We start from the raw sequence: 19,975 nt of genomic DNA on the forward strand, positions 1-19,975 counted from the left end.
AGAAATGGACTCTAGGTCCCCTCTGCGTGAATCTGAATAGGGTTCTGATGTGCTTCTAAGCAACAGAATGTAGAGGAGTAACTGATTTCCATGGATAGGTTATAAAAAGAAGATAGTTTCTACCTTGCAAGTGTGCAATTTGCTTCTGGAACTTGGAGTACCCAGGTTAAGAAGTCTGACTCCTCCGGAGCTGCCATGCTGTTAGAAACCCAAGCCACATACAGAAGACAAACATAGGTACGCCATTTGGCAGAGTTGGTTTTTCATCCCTTTAGCCCAGGGACCAGACATAGGAGCTTTGATGATTCTGGTCCCAAGTCACTGAGTCATCTCAAGCCACTGAGATACTCAGCTGAGGTCTCAGTTATTATGAAGGAAAAACAAACCATCTCAGGTTTGCTTTTTCTAAATCCCTGATACATACAATCATGAGCAAAATTAAAAAAGAAGGTTTAAGGCAGCTAAGCTTAGGGATTTGTTAAGCAATAATAACAAACAGAATAGTCCCCTTACTCTGTTCACCATAACAGCTGGGCAAAACCTCCACAACTGATCTTTAATAAAGATGTGCCCTTGGGGCTGGGGTTGTGGCTCAGTGGTAGAGCGCTCGCCTGGTGCATGCAAGGCCCTGGGTTCGATTCTCAGCACCACATAAAAACAAATAAATAAAAATAAAGGCATTGTGTACAACTAAATTAAAAGAGAGAGAGAGAGAGAGAGAGAGAGAGAGAGAGAGAGAGAGAGAGAGAGAGAGAGGTGTGCCCTTAATCTTTAAAAGACTAAACCACTATCTCTAGAAATCATTCATTTAATCTCTTCTTGCTAGCCTTTCCATCTTTTCTGAGATTTCTTCTTTTCTGCTTAGAAATACACTCAGATATTACATCCTGAAAACAACTTTTCTTTGCCCCTCTCTGACTCCACTCCCTATAAACTCCAATTAGTTCACTACTAAATTTCACTGAAGGATCTGCTATGCTGTCTTCTAGCATGTCCTCACCTTGACATCTGCACAATCCATCACGAACCCCAAAGAAAGGGTCACTAGAGATCCTCCCAACAGGCAGTCCACTGACCTCATAGCCTTTACCCCATCAAACTGTGGATTAACTGAATGCTGCTGTTATTAAATCCTTCCTTCATAAAAACTCTCCCTTTATGACTCCAGACCATCTTGGAGAAAACATCACCATCTCAGTATGCTCCAATACAGGTGAAATTACTATCATAACAAGAAAGAATTTGGTGCATCTGATAAGATATTCAGGTTTAAAGATTCATGGTGTGCGTGGATGATACAGTAAATAGAAGTCAGGAGATTATGTGTAAGCTCAAAGGTTAAAAAAAAAAGGTAAAACTCTAATTAGAATTGAATTAGATAACCAAATAAATCACAAGAAAAAATACATAACAGGATGAAGGAGAGGAATGTATAATAATCAAGATACAATCGCTGATGGGAATGTAGATTGAGACAGCTTCTTGGAGAAACCATATAGCAGATCCTTGAAAAGCTGAACATGGAGGTACCATATGGCCTAGGATCTATCTCTAGATATACAGCAAAAGCAATGCAACAATATCCACTGTAACAGGAGTTACTAGAGGTGGACGGCATATTCCTAACAGCCCAAAAGTGAAAACAACTCAAATATGTATCAATAAAATGTGACACTCAGACAATGAAACATTATTCAGCATAAAATGAAGATTCCTATATAATACTACATGGATTAAATTTGAAAATATTATGTTAAGTGAAAGAAGCCAGACACAATAGAATACACATTATAAAATTGTTTGTATAAAATATCCTGAGTAGATAAATCAAGGGACACAAAGAAAGTAATTGTTAACCAGCAGTTCTCTTCCTTCCCCTCTAACAATAAGCTTCTTTGGGGAGTGCTAAAAAATTCTAGAATTAGTGAAGATAGTTACACAATACTGTGGATATATTGAAAACAGCTAAACTGTTTGCTTTTAATAAGGGTGGCGGGATGTTATATATATGGATTGTATCTCAGAAAAAAAAAGTGTGTGAGGGGAAAAAATAGCAAGTTTAAAATTACTGATTCCTAGTCAACATAAAACAGACCAAGAAACAAAAAAACATCAGCCGGGTACGGTGGCGGATGCCTATGATCCCAGTTGCTCAGGAGGCTGAGGAGGGAGGACTTAGAGGTCAAAGCCAGTCTCAGCAAAAGCAAGGCAATAAAGCAACTCAGTGAGACCCTGTCTCTAAATAAAATATAAAATATAAAATAGGGCTGAGGGTGTGGCTCAGTGATTGAGTTTAATCTCCAGTACAAGAAAAAAATCTGAAACTTTTCTTTTTTTAAGTTGCAGATGGACAAATTATCTTATTTAATTTATTTATTTTATGTGGTCCTGGGGACCAAATACATTAAATAATAATAACATTAAATAACTATAATGAATAAATAATATAATAAATTAATAATAATAAATTAATTAATAAGAAAGTAGTGAGGCTCAGGGCCTCACTAATGCTAGGCAAGTGCTTTACCAGTGAGCTACAATCCCAGGCCCCCTGAAACTTTTCTTCATTTAACTTTTTCCAATTCCAGGTTGAAACAGGATGTAGTACAGAGAAAAATCATCACAATTCTACCCAATGCAAAATATCCATGAAGAGAAATCTGGATAGACTCTAAGGATATAGTCCATTTTTCTATTAGTCCAAGTGGGAAATAGAAAATACATAACTCTTAAACTTACCCCATACTAGGTTCTATTTACAAATGTTTTTAAAATCTAGGCTGGAGGTTGTCGCTCAGTGGTAGACCGCTTGCCTACCATGTGTGAGGAACTGAGTTAAATCTTCAGCAGCACATAAAAATAAAGATATTTAAAAAGAGAGGGTCGACTCAAAAAAAAAAAAAAAAGTTTTTGAAATCCTGAGACCCAAAAAAATAATCTAGGGTCTTTCAAGAGAAAAGGTAGATAGCCCCAAAATACAAGTGATTTTCAAGAGTGTTTCAATGCCAGGAGGATCAAGGATGGAATATTATGTTTCAGTGGATGTGAAAGGAGAAAAGGACAGAATGAGTAAAGCAGTAGCCGCTGTGTTGACTGTGGACCTCTAATACCAAACTCCAGGGAGCAGCAGTAGAGGCCAGTGCAGATGAGGGCAGCAGGCAGGCTGAGATGTGGTGGGTGACAGAGGGGATGCTGGGGAGGCACTTGGGCTGGTCTTCCTCACTTATGCCATGCAACCCTGCTGTGGCACTGAGAACAGTGGAGTCTGGCAATATGGTAGGAGAGAGGAGCAGGAAGATCACAACAAACTGTACATGGTGACTTCAACCCAGATCCTGTGGCTCCTTTCTGGGGATTGCAGGGACTCAGTAGTGGGGACAAGAACCAGTGACATTTAGAATGATTGCTATTTAAAAAAAAAAAAAAACCAGAAAATCTAAATTACACAATTCAATGTGTTCTGAACAAATTTTTCCTTCAGAATTATACGGCTGCCACCTTTAGTTGCTCGGTCTGCTCCATGCCAAGCTGAGCACAAATCCAGGTAGCTCTCTTACCTTCCTAATTACTAATGTCTATTTCTTTTGCTAATTCTTTCTCTTCTTAGATTCCATGAAATTTCTCAGAGGCCATTGATCATCTTTATGTGATCTTTTTACCTATTACATCTGTAATACCTGTTTAAGATTTAGGAACAGTCCATAAGACCGTACCAGGGATTGAACCCAGAGGTCCTTTACCCCTGAGCCACATGCTCAACCCTTTTATTTTGAGACAAGTTCTCACTAAGTTGCTGAGGATGACCTTGAACTTTCAATCCTTCTGCCTCAGCCTCCCAAGTCACTGGGATTACAGTCATAGGCCACCAAGCCCAGCAAAACTTGGTAGTTTTTTCACCATTGCCCTCCATGTTCAATAGCCTGTCAAACTAAAGATGCTATCTCAGTGCACTTGTTTGCTTTAGTCCTTTCCTTAATTTTTTCAAATGTGTATATATAATCATAAATACACACTAACACACACAACTTTTGTCTCCAATATCAATAACTCAAAATTTCAAATTAATCTTCCTTACCTACAACAAGACTTCCATACACAAAATTTCCCCTTGTCCCTCACTGTTAAATCTTTGTTTTTTAAACACTTGTCCTTTTTATTTTTTATTTTCTTTGGTACTGTCAGTTGAACTCAGGGGTGCTTAACCACTGAGCAACATCCCCAGCCTCTTTTTTACATTTTATTAGAGACAGGATCTCGTCAGTTGTTAAGTGCCTCACTAAATTTCTGAGACTGGCTTTGAACTCGCAATCCTCCTGCCTTAGTCTCCGGAGCTGCTGGGATTTCAGGAGAGCACTACCATGCTCAGTTCACTTGTCTTTTTTCTAATTTACAAAGAAATGCAGAAAAAGAAAACCAAAACAAAGAAGTTAAAGAAACAAAAATAGAAATCCTACAATCCAGTTGTAATTAGCTATTTGCTAATAGCTAATTAATTGAGGTAAAATTTACATATCATGAATGCCGTAGACCTAGTGTATAATTCCCTACTATCTGACGAATAAGTACTCCATTGTCATGTCAACTTGGCACCAACAGGTCTACCAGGAGTCAGAATCTCCTTAGTCTCCATAAAAGAAAATGTAATAAGGCCTTATGTAACAAGTTCAAAAGCCCCTATTAAGTTTGTGTGTAGCATTAGTGTTTTAACTAAAAGAATTGCGTATGAATAAAGGTTATTCTTATTTATATCAAAAAGAACTGAAACAAAAGATTACATCTCCATAATATATAATATAGGTGTATGACACCATTTTAATAAAAAAAAAATGGGCATTTTGTAGAGCAGCGTTTTCTGATCTTAACACTACTAACATTAGAACTTGGATAATTTTTATTACAGGTAATTATCTATGCATTGCAGGATGTTGTACCCACTAGATGCTAGCAGCAACCTCAGTTATAGAACCAAAAACATCTCCCACCATTCACATGCATGCTTCTAGGGGCAAAACTGTCTCCACTGAAGAACCACTAAGATGAGAAAGCTACTGTTATGTGATTTATACACTATCATTTCTAAGCCAACGTTATATAAGGTATATTGCTTTTTTTTTTTTTAAAGAAAAAATAAAATTGAAGCTACAAAAGTGTTTTAAGTCATGAACTGTGGAGAGGGGGGAAAAGAAGGAGAGTAAAAAGTCAGTGAAAACTTAAATTTCATAATTAACTTATGAAAGTTAATTAAATTTTGGCTAGACTGAACTTTCCAGAGATGGATACTAAACACACAAGGATAAAAACTTGTACATAGAAAGGAAGTCATCAGACATGTTTCTAATTATGTAAATACTGATATTACTTATGTTTTGGAGAAGACACTTTCCCTAAGTTTCCACATACACAATCTGTACACCACTCAGATGTGTGTAATATACAAGAATCTGGAGAATTGTGGATGAATTTAAGATTGACAGCAGACATGAAGGCCCTGGACTACAATTTGTGGGTTCTGCAGGGCATGTTATCCTGTTTGTGCTGATACATCTCAGACACACAGCCAGCATCAGGTCTCTTGTAGTCTAATAAGAGACGGAATCGTCTCATCTGAACAACAACAACAAAAAAATCACTGTGTCATGGATGGCTCAAATGCCATAGGGGTAACAAAATATAGAGTCCTTAACTGCAAGGAACTTTCAGAGTAGTGAAAGAAGATTATAAACAAACACAAAAATAAATGTGTAATTACATACTGTGAAAAGTACTATGCAAGAGGGAACTACTGTGAGCAATGAGGATGGGGACCTAAGATCTAAATAGGGTTTAAAGGAAGGCATTTCCAAGTAAATAACATGTTTTCATACACAGTCAGACCACAACTGCATTGAAATCAATGTCTCCAGAGATAATGTGATAAAACAATACAATGACCCCAACCTTAGAGCTAAGAATGCTTTAAGAGAGCTACAAAATGGGATCCCTGAGAAGTCTGTCAGAGCAGGCAGCCTGACAGAAGAAAGCAATGTTGCTGTTGTCATCATTTATCAGGTCCTTGCAGCAGGTATGTACGGAGGGTTCCCAAAAGAAATATAAAGTAGGTCAAAGCACTGTCTCCCTTATTCTGTGAGTCAGTATGGGGTGGAGTGAAGGGTTACTTCACTCTGCTGAAGCTTTGGAGTTTTAGAAGTATGGTACAAGTACACTTCAACTTTCAACACGCAGAAAAATCATCTGAAGAAGTTCTTAGACCCAATCCCCAGGATTCCAATTTGGGAGCCTTCAGTGAAGCCTAGGAATGCTTACCAGGTACACTAATGACTCTCGAGACTCTAAAATCCTGTGACATACAGGAAGTGAGCACATATTGCGCAAGGCCTCCCACAGTGCTTGTTTTATAGGCTACCCTGGAAGTGGGATCTGAATAAACTTCATAACCTGCTGCTCTTTTCCTGCCCATGCCACTGACCACAGGTGACATATGAAAAAGACAGGCAGCACTGACAGTTCTCTCTCTCTCTCTCTCTCTCTCTCTCTCTCCAGAGGCTAAGGAAACACTCTCCCACTAGAAAGCTCAGTCAGGGCACTAAGGGAACCAGTACCAATGGGAGTAGCAGGAAAATACAGAGGGGATGCACTCAAGAGAAGAACTGTGGAACAAATACCACAAAATAGAAAATAAAATTCATACTTCTTAAGAAATCTTCTAGTATACTATGCCACACACTTCACATGTTGTCTCATTTTCATCCCCATAAAAATCTTAGCAAGGAAGATATTATTATATATTTTTACATCATAGATTTAAAAAAAAAAAAAAAAGGCAAGGATACAGAGCCAGAGAGCAGCAGAGTCAGATTCAGAACCCAGATCTCTCGGGCACCAGTCCACAATCCTCCTGTGGAGTTAAGATTAAACAAGCTGGCTACCAAGAAAGGAAAAAGAAAGTCCCACTCCAAAGACGATGGCAATGCAAGAAGACAGAAGTAATGAATAATAGGTTAGAAACATCAGAACTATAAAGAGGACCTTTTGGTAAGTAATAGTGGACTCACAAGTTTTGAATATGGGAAGACATGCTGCAGCAGTAAGGAGTTAAAGATCAAATGCAATGTGGCCAGTCGTGAATGACTAAGAACAGCAAGGATCCAAAGGCTCATGGTAGCAGCTTCTAAGTGACAGGTTCCAAGAGACATCCACTAAAAGTGTAGTATTTCCTGTGATGAATAAATATTCCTTTGTGAAGAGAAAAACTATGTAGTATATTTTGCTGTTGATGCTTCATTGTAATTGGGGAGAAATGAAAGTGGCTGACAGAGCAGAAGTGCTTTAGGAATGAAGGCAATGACAACAAGAGGAACAAATACAGTGACAGGATCCAAACAAGACACCTCAGCCTAAGTAAAATATCCTCCCACTCTTGAGAGCAAGCCCTCCCCTTAACCCTTCCTGAACAATTTAGTCCCAAAGCCATTAGTCAGGGAAAGGCATAAAGGGTGTCAGTGCCCATGACAGGTAAGGAGGGAAGGGAGAGGTGACCAAAATGTCAATGATAGCAACAGGTGACTCATCACACACAAGGAAATAAATCAGCTAAGTAAATGTAATACGACAAGGAGAGCCTGGCCTCGTATAAATCAGAAAGAAGCCACAAGATCAAAGAGGAGATAACTGAGAAGAATCCTCTGGGCTCCAAGGATTCAGGGTAAATCCAACCATCATAATAAATTGAGGGTAGCTGATTATAACCCACTGAATAAAACAGAAGTCTATGATGAGGTAATCTATTAACATCATTTCTGAAACAGAAATTCAGACAGTTGGGACAGGGGGTGGATATGTTGACTGAGATATTGATATGGTCTAAAATAGCTCAACAAAATAATTATTAATTAGGGTTCGGAAACATTAACTGTACAGTAGAGATATCTAATACTCACAATCTAAATTGATGGCACCACCTCTAAGACACTGAATCAAAATATTTACCATCTGGATAGGACGCACTGAAAAGACCTTACAACATCACTTGTGGGGTATTCCAAATTGAGAAACGTTATAAAATAATTGGCCTACAATCTTCAAATGTCAAGGTCATGAAAGCCAAGAAAATACTCAGAAACTGTTCCAAATAAAGGAGATGAAAAGAACAAGACAACAAAATGTAATGTATGATTCTGCCATGGAACTACTTTATACTGGGCAACTGTCCGATGCTAAATGGTGCCTGATGGTTAAATAATATTAACATGTTAACTTCCTAATCCTGATCATTGTAGTGTGGCTCATAGGAGAATGTACTTGATGGCAGGCTAAAACACTAAATACTCAGAGGTGATAAAGCATCTTTATTAACTTAAGAGACCTAAATCAGTTCTAGTGTGTGTGTGTGGGGGGGAACTACCTCTTTCATCCAATATAGAAAGAAATTTGAAGTCCACAGTTCTTAATACTAGACATTCCAGTCCAATTCCTTGGACTCTGTTATTCCTTTGGACTCCAAATGTCTTCCAAAAGTCATGTGCTGAAGGCTTTGGTCACCAGCCTGTGGTTCTACTGTAAAGTAATGGTACCTTCAGGAAGTAAGGCCTAGTAGAAAAAAGTTAGGTCATTGGGGTTGTGCCCTTGAAGGGGAGGGACATTCGTTTCTCCTTTCTCCTATCCCGTTCTTTCTTTGCTTTACAGCCCTCTTGAGGTGAGCAGTTTTCTCTATTATGGCCTTAAGCCAAGATGTTCTGCCTCACCACAGGTTCATAGGACCATGAACTGAAAACTGAAACTGGGACAAAATGAGCCTTTTCCTCCTTTTGATTATAGGTATTTTGCCACAGCAACAGAAATCTAACACAGACTCCTTAAATATATTTATGTCAGTTATCTAACACAAATTGTTATGATCTATACCACAAAATTCAGAGTATGGATGGCATCTGGCACATGTAATGCAAACTAGAGGCACTAGTTACTTACAAAATTTAAGAATGGAAAACAGTACATGTGTATAGGAATGCATGTGCATACATGCACATAGGGAGAACATCTAGCCATCTCTAACAGGCCTTGTTGAGACTGACTAAACTCTTTAAGATATTTAGAGTTCAGTGAGTGTTACCTAAAATCATCCCTGACTGCTGAACTTTCTAATCCTTGGCTCTGTATTTGAGGACAGGATATCCCTGTGCTGGTCCTCAGAGACGGAAGGGCAATGAGAATACTGGCTCCACCTCCTGACCAACAGACAGGACAGTCAGGTGTAGAGCAGGCAGTTTTCTTTCCAGCATGGTAGAGCCTATTGCTGAAGAGAACAGCTCCTGAAGGATGGTTCCATTGGACAAGCCTAATGCTTTCACCTCAGCAGTAAAATTAAAAAATAGTAGTCCACATTTCCTCTTTTAGCAACCTAATTTCCAAGCCAAGAAATGCAGATTAAGAGACAGGTTAGGGAATTTCTACTTCTCACCTTTCCAAACTATTTATTTTCTTTTATTAGACAGCATGGACCTAGACCTTTGGGGTCATGACCATATTTAGATAAAATGGTAAGATCCTCATTCTCTTTTCTAAAGGAAATAGTGATTCTGTGTGTAGATGCCTATACCTGTGGAAGAATTAGGTTTACAGTAGAAATTTAGTTCTTATACTTTCATAGCAGAAAAACGTCATCCTCTTCTTAGCAGATTAACTAAAAGTATATTGTTTCTTAACTAACACAGAAATAATATCATATCATAAATTACTAAGAAACTACAGTCCCTATAATTCCTTAATGCTTTAAAGGTCTGTTCATTTGTACATCTTCTGTCATCTACTATGTTACATGGAATCTGATTTAAATTTTTAAAAATCTACAGCAACTAAACTATCATAGTAGGAACTGCTCAGAAGCTCAGAATTCCAGGGAATTAAAATCCAAATGAGTACATTAAGAAACAGTAGCAGATGAATGGACACAACAACTTCCTTTTCTCCTAGATTCTCAGAGTCCAGTCCGTGAAGTATGGTGTCTAGGTCACACTGTCTTCAGTATTCCTCATACAACATGCTTGTCCTTGGCAATCCAATTTTATATTTTTGGTCTTAACAAAGCATCGATTGATTGACTTGAATGGTTTCTATGTCTTCTGAGAAATCATAGCTGAAAACAAAATCTACTGTGTCACAAAATAGTAGACTCCACAAAATGTCTTTTTCGTTAAGTACAATGCCAGGAAAAAATCTCTCTGTAAACAAATGTGTATGCTTTCTTTCTGCAGACAATGAATATTATGTAATTCAATGCTCCATAGAGAAGGGAATGGTCCCTTTTCAGTCCAACATCTAGAAGACTGAAAGTCAAATTCAAAAATTATAATCAGCTCATCTCAGGAGCCTGGTTATCTTCAACTCCATATGCTCTTCCTTAGATGGTTTACTACATTCTTTAATTGTATCAAATTAAAAACTTTCCAAAGTACCTAGAGTATGTATGTACATATTCTCATAACTTACAATTTGCTTTCTAATCTGGTATCATTCTACTTTCAATGAACAAGGAGGCTAATTTTAGTTAAGCCCAAGAGTATGCCTCTCCACATCCATTCCCCAAGTTACTGGGTGACTGAGTGAGGAAAACAGGCCCGGCTGCTGTGTCTGCACAGCCATGCCCACACATCACCTTTGCAGTAATCTGCAGGGTCCTCTTGTTCCTCATCATCTGATCCCAGGATCTCCTCCTCTGGCTCTGGGGGTGTGGGGTCTGGCAGCGGTGGTGGTGGAGGTGGCGGTGGTGGTGGAGGAGGAACTAAAGGAGCTTTCTGTTGAGGCTCCGGCCTGAAACAGTGGAAAGAAAACACCTATTTACTCAGAAGTAAATCTTGCATTATGGATACATATGGGAGTTTCTTAATATAGGAAAAGAAAACTTGTCACATGCTAAGAAGACATGCTGATTTATGTCACTTCATCCATTTTGATTGAATTCAAGTAGTATTTCAATATATAAATGGGGGGGACTACTCATATTAACTAAAGAGCATTTTTATAGGCATCTTTTCACTCAGAACTTCATATTTCTTGACAATGCTGTGAAATTGATTGAAATGAAAGAGCATCCCACGCTACACAGCTTTAGTTAGTTAGAAAACATGCCATAGCAACTATAAAGAGGTGCAAGCAGCACTAGTTTATAAAGGAGTTTGTTTTCTTCTGTTTGAAAATCAGAATTTCCTTCCCATAGAAGTAGAAGGAAGGAAATTATGTTTCTAGAATAACTCATAAAAGGTAATTAACACATACTGTACCTAAAGTACAGTTACAGTTATTTTCACTTAAGAATTTAATATCTATCAACTTTACTTATCAAGAACATTGGCCCAAATTGGAAATTAAAAAATAAATCTCCAGCAACTCAGGACGCTGAGGCAGGAGGATCTAATAAGTTCAAGGCCAGATTCAGCAACTTAGTGCGGTCTGAAACAACTTAGCAAGACCCTGTCTCAATATAAGAATTTTAAAAGCTGGGGATGCAGCTCAGTGGTAAATGCCCCTGGGTTCAATCTTCAGTTCCAAAATTAATTAATTAAATAACTAAAATAAAAAATAGATCTACTCTTGGTCAAACACAAATACAGTTCCTAGAGGTACAAGATTTGCAAAGGCCATTTGTAATTGTCCCAAAAAGGTTCAATGATATTTAATATACTCTTTTACCAAAAAAAACCCTATAAAACAATAATATACTCTTTTACAAAAAAAAAAAAAACCTATAAAACAATAAAAGTCTGCAGTCTTAAAAATGCAAAATTTGAAAAATCTAGAAAGACACACACATATTAATTACATTTTCTTAAAAGCAAAACATTCATAATGGGATTCTATAAAATCAAACTTGTACTTGATATGAAAGTTAATTGCTATTTCTAATCATGTCTCAATGTGGAAAACACTAATGTCTCTACTTGGATGCCAGAAGCCCATCTGTCTCTTAAGCTGCCCTCCTAATAGAGCCACCACTGCTCTCCAGAACTAGTCTTGGAGATGTGGGTGAAAAGTAGGGTGGGAGCAGATATTTGTGGCAGGTGCAAGAGCTTGGGCTAATGAGGGTATTCCCCAGAGGCATTATCAGTAGGATGATTGGGGGAGGGGTTTCCCTAGTTATGAGGAATAAGAGGAATCTCAGTAGCATCAATATGGCAGACATGTGCCATTTTTTGCCAGTCCCGTATAAACTTTCTCTTTCTAAAAACACACCTGGATTTTCTTTGGGGCTGCTGACCGAAAGATGATTCCAGATCTTTTCCCTCCTCACTTTAGTAGAGCCTAATAAAGCCACGGCTCACTCTCCAGCACTGGAATCTTGACAAGGTGATCTGTCACAGGAGCCAAGGTCATCCTTAACTGCTCTAAAAAATCAGAAATAGAGGAGTGCCCTAACCACTGCCCCTATCTTTCTTTCTTTCTTTAAAAAAGTCATTGCCCTGGGCTGGGGTTATGTCCTTCCCCAATCTGAAAGTCCTCACACTTCCTCTACTACATTGCCCAAGCTAACTATAGCTATGAATGCATGTGGCTTGCCATCAAAAGCTCAAACTGCCACAACTGAGACAAAGGGACAAGGATGAGAGGCAGCAGAAACATCAAATATCATGAGGAAAGAGAAAGGATCATATACAACAGGTAAAGTGAAGCACATACTTGCTAGCAAGTATGATTACCTTTGGCAGGTCAGCTAAAGAAAGTAAAATGTGACTGCACTGATTTCTGCTTGCTTAATCTTATGAAGACTCCTAAAGTTACAGCTCCCTAGGTAACAGATATTAAAAGTGTGGCAGTGACAACATTCTGAGTTACCTGTCAGTCATGATGGGGCACTAAAAGGGATCAGTCACACATACACACACATGACTTTCAAAATATATCCAGAAATTCTAATAGGCCTTAGGGAAGTGCAATCATCTTTCTGGCAGTCTTGTAAAAGCTCATTTTCTTTTTAACAGATATAGCCGAGCTCAAAGTAGTCCTAGGCACAGGGAATTCTAAAGAAGGAGAAGCAGGCAGGGACTGCAACAGTCTTACCACTTCCACTAAGGGAAGAATGAGAAACAATTTCGAGGGACACTGCTATTCCCTGCTTGACAGAAAGCTGCTTCCAGACCCATGCTTCAGGGGTATAGGCACAATCTACCTAACAAATTGGCTCAATCAGATGTATTTTGAAAGCTATTTTTTCCTAACTTAGAAATTTTATATGAAAACAAAGTGAGTTGATTCTCTAAATGTAAAGCACATTGTATTCACTGTAGAAATGATTTAACAACAAAAGAAAGATCCAGTTCTAGTGCAGCACACCACTATGCTCAGCACTATTCACACCTGGGCCAGGTAATTAATTGTTGTGGGAACTGTTTGGTGCATTGTAGAATACTTATTACCATTCCAGGCCTTTAGCCCCTACATGTCAGTAGCGCACATACACACACCCTACTGTGACCACCAAAAATATGTCCAAATAGAAAAAAATGCCCGAGTGTGTTAGAAGGCGGGGGAATCATTCCAACTGAGAACCACTGAACTAGTGATATTTTCTATTTTCTTCAGTGGAACAAACTGTATCTGGGAGAACAGAATAAAATTTTCATTGTCCATTTCCTCTCACGTCAGAGACTCAGGCACATTCATCATAAAGTGTGTGTCTCTTACCAAAATGCTGAGCTGCCAAAATAGCTTAACAAAATTCTCAGACCCTCTGGTCTAAGTGAGCAGTCATTTTACATTCTGCCAGTGAGAATGCTCCTCAAAGGCCAGTCAGTGCTACTAAGTTAAAAGTCTGAAGTCAGGATATCATGAAGTAGAGAGAACACTGAGTAATGTTGATGTAACAGCTCAATTGGCTGTAATATCAAAATATCTAGAACTGCACACCCAATACATTAGTCACTGGTCACAGGTGGACAACAGGCATTTGAAATGTGTCTAGTTCAAAATTAAAGTTGCTGTAAATATAAAATACATACTAGATTTCTAAGACTTTGTACAAAAAAGTAAAATATTATATTAGTAATTGTTACATGTTATCATGTTTTTGTACATTAAAGTATATTATTAATTTCACTTAATTCTTTTACTTTTTTTGAATGTGGCCACTGGAATCTCATATTACAGGAAGGCACAAAATGTATTTCTACTGGATGGTACTATTCTAGACTCTGGATTCAACCTGTACCACAATGGCAGCTCTGCTCACAGATGCCTGTTCATATCAGTGATTCTTTTTTCAAAAGCTTCTCTTACTGACCTACTATGTAGCAATTAGCACAGACTCTCAAATCGTTCAACTCATCATAGTAAGTACTGGTTCAATAGCCAAATGCTGTAGCTCCAAGCACTGATTCTTCTTCAACCCAATCATCCTGCTACTGCCTACGACACAGGAGAAACTTACATAGGTAAGTTTCCCTCAGGCAGACACAAAGAAGCCATGCCACACCATCTTCAAGTCACCTTCTAAACCTCTAAAAGAGGTTTCTAGAATAATGCAAAAGCTGGTTAAATCTCAAAAAAAAAAAAAAAAAAAAAAGTTAAGAGGTGACAGATTATCTAACCAAGTACATTTTCATGAAGGTCAGAAAAGAAACAACTCCCATTAATCCTAATGAAACCCCTCAAGAATTTATTTTATACAAGAGTTACTAGAAGCACATACAAACAGCCATGGGATTGGGGAGGATCCAGAAATATTTCAACAAGGGTATGAAGACAATTAAATGATGAAACACAATAGTCCTTCCAACAGATGGTACTGGACAAATAGATACCTATATACCCAGGACTATGTAACTCTGGAGCAGTTGAGCGAACAGGAGTTAATTTTCATGATCTTGGGTTAGGCAATGTTTCTTACATACAACACCAAAAGCATAAGCATTTATAGCTGGGGGAAAACAGATAAGCTGAACTTCATTACAACTAAGAACCTTTATGCTTCAAACGGTATTACCAAGAAAATAAAACATGCCCCCTGAATGGAAAGAAAGTATTTGCAAATCATATAATTAAAATGGGCTGGTATCTAGAATATAAAACTAAACAATAAAAAGACATAACAAGGGCAGGGATTGTGGCTCAGCGGTAGAGCGCTCGCCTACCATGTGTGAGCCTGGGTTCGATCCTCAGCACCACATAAAAATCAATAAATAAAATAAAGGTATTGTGTCCACTACAACTAAAATATTTTTTTTTAAAGACAACAATTTAGGAGGCTGGAGCATAGATCGGTGGTAGTACCCCTTCCCTATCATGCACAGACCCTGAGTGAAATTCCCAGCACCAAAAATTTAAGGGGGAAAAAAAAGTTAAAATGAATTAAATTTTTAAAAAATGAGTAAAGGACAGGGAGTATCTTAGTGGTGGAGCAACTTGCAACTTGGCTGTGGGTTTGATTCACAACACCCCTACAGGGTGGGGGATTATAATGGATATTTCTGAAAAGAAGATACATGAAATGACTAAAACATTAAAGAATGCTCATCATCCTTAGTCATTAGGGAAAAGGAAATCAAAATCACCTTAAGACACCACCTCACAACCACCGGATTAGTATTAAAAAACCATACAATAATAAATGTTAAAAGAAAGATGAAGAAATGAGAATTCTCATACAGTGTTGGTGAAAATGTAAATGGCACATTTACAAAAACAGTCTGGAGGGTCTTCTTAAAGTTGATATGGAGACAACACATGACACAACGTATCTATCCTAGATCATATCCAAGAGAAACTGAAATATATCTCCACACAAAATCTTGTCCACAAGTGTTCCCAGTATTATTATTATTCATAATAAATAAAAGCAGAAAGAACCCAAATCTCCATCAGCTGATAAACGGAAAAACAAAATGTGATATAACCTTATAAAGAAATATTATTCAATAATAAAAAGAAACAAAAGTGTTCGTATGCTACAATTTTCTAATGTAGTTATGGTTATATGATTCAGCAAACACATATGTTATGTTTTAAATATTTAAAAGGATAAAATGCTTAGTATGTGAATTAAACCTCAAAAAGCTATTTTAAAAATACAAAAGAAAATCTATACAGCTATGTTATATTTTTGGAGCAAAATTATGCCTTCATAAAGCATATACTTTCAAGAAAAATTAGAAATATCTACATTCAGATTTCAGCATTCTGTGTGCATGGTCTCTTTTACAAATGAACACATAAATTCAGGGTGGAAAGGATAATGTAGTTCTTTAAAAAGCAGGCTGATGGCGAATGCCTGTAACCCCAGCAAATTGGGAGGCTGAAACAGGAGGATCCAAAGTTTGAAGTCAGCCTCAGGAACCTAGTGAAACCCTGTCTCAAAATAAACAAACAAATGGGGCTGTAATTCAGTGATAAAGCACCTCTAGGTTCAATCTCCAATATTAAAAAAAAAAAAAAAAAGCCAAGAGAGTCTGAAGTTTATACAAAGTGCTAATTTAAGAACATATTCTCACATAAGAAATACATCATATTTCAGTGACAAGAGCAAAAAATTTAAAAAGCCAAATTCCAACTGGCGACTTGAATTGTTCACAAAGAACTACATTGTGCATAAAACACATCCTAATCATGATTCCATACAGGATCATAATAAAAATGCAGTTTTAAAAAAATCAACAAAATCTGTTCTTTCAATATTATACTAAAATTATCTTACTATGTTTATCAACTTCATAGTACATCTTGCATGTCCAATTGCTTTATAAGAAAAGGAAGGAAAAACTGAACAATCCCAGCAAAACACATGTATCATCTGCCCTAAACTGCCAAGGCAACTAGATGGGAGTGGAATTTCCTTCCAGCTGTTTATTTCTTTTACACAGAGTAAAGAACAAGCAAACTATACAATTGGTAGAGAGAAAAAAAATTCTTTGTCACCAGTTTAAGTGGACACAATTTAAGAAATGCTGTCCAATTAATCTTTAATCAACACACAAAAGGTGTTCTAGGAGAATTCCCTCAGGAAAGTTCACATAAAATAGCTTCCTTCCTCCCCATATCCATCTCCAGATCTAAAACTCACTCTTCTCCCTCCCTCCTCCTTATTCTCCCTCTCTGTGGTAAACTGTTAGCTTGAGAAATAACCCAAATAGTGTTTCTAAGAAGAGATAAAACCAACCAATACATGCACTTTCTTACCTCACTCAGGGTTCAAACAGTGAGGTGAATGAGCATTAGAGAATTGCTTTTGCTGAAGAGTCAGTGTGTAGAAAGGGTAAAAAGAAAGAAAGCAAGAAGGAAATTAGTGAGGAAATATTGTAACTGGTGGTCCAAGGAAGAGACAATAAACACCAGAACTTAGAATTAATTTGTTAGGGGTATGTGCCTCATACATTTCTGGTAGTAAAATAGTGCTCCATTCATGTATATACACACTAAAGAGGAGGCGGCAAAGGGGGTTTCAGAGAAAAATAACTTCTGTTTGAGTCCATTTGAGTTTTAGGGGCAAGTGAAATACCCAGCAACACAGAATACAGTAAGGACTGCTTGACACAGAATTGATAACTAAAAAAAAAAAAATAACATGTTAGCTGCAAATGGAAGCAGATGTGATGAGCACGTAGCTGGTAGCTGAAGGCTTTCCAAGCATGTGAAAGTGCCAGGTTAAGGATTAACAAAACTCAGTTTAGAGCAAAGAACACAGGATCAAGCCACAAAGTCTAGATTCCTGGTCTATGATCTGTAGTTAATGACCCGTATCATCATCATCTTCCTCTTCTACATTTTTGGGAGGTGGGACAGTGCTGGGGATTGAACCAGGGGCCTTGCACATGATAGGTAAGCACTCTTATCAATGAGCCAAATCCCCAGCTCTCATCAGCACCAATCTAAGTTTCAAATACAGATTTTAAAGAGCTGGGAGCATAGCTCAGTGGTAGAGGGCATGCTGAAGCACGCATGAGGCTCTTGGTTCAATCCTCAGCAAAATAAAACAGAGTTTAGAGAAACAGACAAGTACAAAGTACAAGTAAGCCTACCTTTTACTCAGCAAAACACATGTATCACAAAATACATTTACACAAAGTGCTAATTTAAGAACATACTTTCACGTAAGAAATACACCATATTTCAGTGACAAGAGCAAAAAATTTAAAAAGCCAACTTCTAACTGGCCACTTGAATTGTTCACAAAGAACTACATTATGCCTACATAAAACACATCCTAATCATGACTCCATACAGGATCATAATGAAAATGCAGTTTTTAAAAACCAGTTTTTACATTATATCAAGATATATACACACACATATATGTATATGTACATATATTAAGAAGTAGCAAACTAAGGGCCCATTTCCTTTTTTATCTAAAAGCTCTGTTTGGAGGGAACCAGAAGCCAGCGATGTTCAGGGTACACCACTACTAAAATGAACTGTTGATTAAGACCTGTACTGGTGAAATTTGCCGTAACCACTAACAATTGCCTCACGCTACTCAGGAAATTATGCAAATGTACCACTGTGAACAAAACTTCTGCAAACTTGAAAGCTTCAAGTCTAAAGACATCTACAATTACTAATATGAAATGAATCAACAAAATTCAAGTACAGATAACTCTCTATCCTCTAAGGTAATTTAGAACACAAACAGAAAAGAAATGAAATCCCTATGCATGTGTTATACATTAATTAAAACTGAATAAAGTTTTAAAATCTTCACTCATTCTACCCTTATTTCAAATGCTAAAGTCACATATGACTAGAGCTGACAGATTAGCATGGGCAGTACAAATATAGAACATTTTTCATGCTCGGAGAAAGTTTTCTTTCTTTCTTTCTTCTTTCTTTCTTTCTTTCTTTCTTTTTCTTTCTCTCTCTCTCTTTTTCTCTTTCTTTCTTTCTTTCTACAACTTTTATTTACTTATTTTTATGTGGTGCTGAGAATTAAACCCAGTGCTTCACACGTGTGAGATGAGCACTCTACCACTGGGCCACAACCCAGCCCCAGAGAAAGTTTTACTAACAGCAGTTATTTTGGAAATTTTTTAGTAACATAATCCTCTTCCAGTGTATCATTATTTTTAACAATAAGATGAGCTAAAATGAATTTAGAACATTTTTCTATAGAACTTAAAGGATTTATGGGAAGTTTTAAAATAAGCAGTAAAAAGATAAATAGAAAGAATATAACCATTTTAAATTAGAGAGAGAATTCCAGTGTCTGAATACCTTTAGCACATTTTATTACTGGCATTTACCCTCATGATATATTCAATGTAGCAACGTCTGCAAATTGCAACATACTGGGATCTAAATGTCCTTCAATAGAAACTTATTAATAACATTATGATAGATTATAGCACATTTATACAATGTAACTGCCAAAAAGAATGAGGCAAATGAAATTAAGGTAACAACACTATTCATAAGGACATCAAAACAAATAAAATACTCAGAAATAATTATAATAAAAGATGTCCAAAACATATTATAAAACTATATAACAGTGCTAAAATAAATTAAAGAAGACCTAAACAAACCCATCTCATATTATAAAAAAATATTAAGATGGCAATGACCCAATTATCTATAAATTCAATGCAAATTCCATCAAAATCCCAGCTGCCTTCTTTGCAGAAATTGCCCAGTCATTCCCAGAATTCATAAGGAAGAGAAAAAAAAAAAAAACACACAGTTCCAGGATAGCCAACAGTTCTTCTTGAAAATGAAGAACAAAAATGAAGGATTCACACTTTGCAATTTCAAAATTTCTTACAAAGCTTCAGTAATGAAGAGAGTGTGATACTAAAATAAGGACATATAAATCAATGGAAGAGAACTGCACATCCAGAAACAAGCCCTCACATTTACAATAAACTGATTTTCAACAAAAGATGCTAAGAACACTTAATCAGGAAAGAACAGTCTATTCAACAAATAAATGGTGTTGGAACAACTTAATATTCACATGCAAAAAAAAATAAAGTTGGACTCCTACCCCCACCATATACAA

General features: G+C 37.1%; 1 protein-coding gene across 9 annotated transcripts in view; it reads right to left on the reverse strand.

Annotated features, from left to right (window-relative positions):
- The window catches only part of Srpk2 (SRSF protein kinase 2), a 215,953-nt gene that overhangs the window by 61,036 nt on the left and 134,942 nt on the right, over window positions 1–19,975 (reverse strand). For all 9 annotated transcript variants that reach the window (XM_058585503.1, XM_058585504.1, XM_046464178.2 and 6 more), the window contains one exon: window positions 10,652–10,806. In XM_058585503.1, coding sequence (XP_058441486.1) covers window positions 10,652–10,806 — 155 coding nt within the window. The remainder of the gene's footprint in view (window positions 1–10,651; window positions 10,807–19,975) is intronic.

The sequence above is a fragment of the Marmota monax genome, unplaced genomic scaffold (assembly GCF_021218885.2).
Source record: "Marmota monax isolate L192 unplaced genomic scaffold, Marmota_monax_Labrador192_F-V1.1 WCK01_AAM20220418_F8-fsc00065, whole genome shotgun sequence".
NCBI lineage: Eukaryota > Metazoa > Chordata > Mammalia > Rodentia > Sciuridae > Marmota > Marmota monax.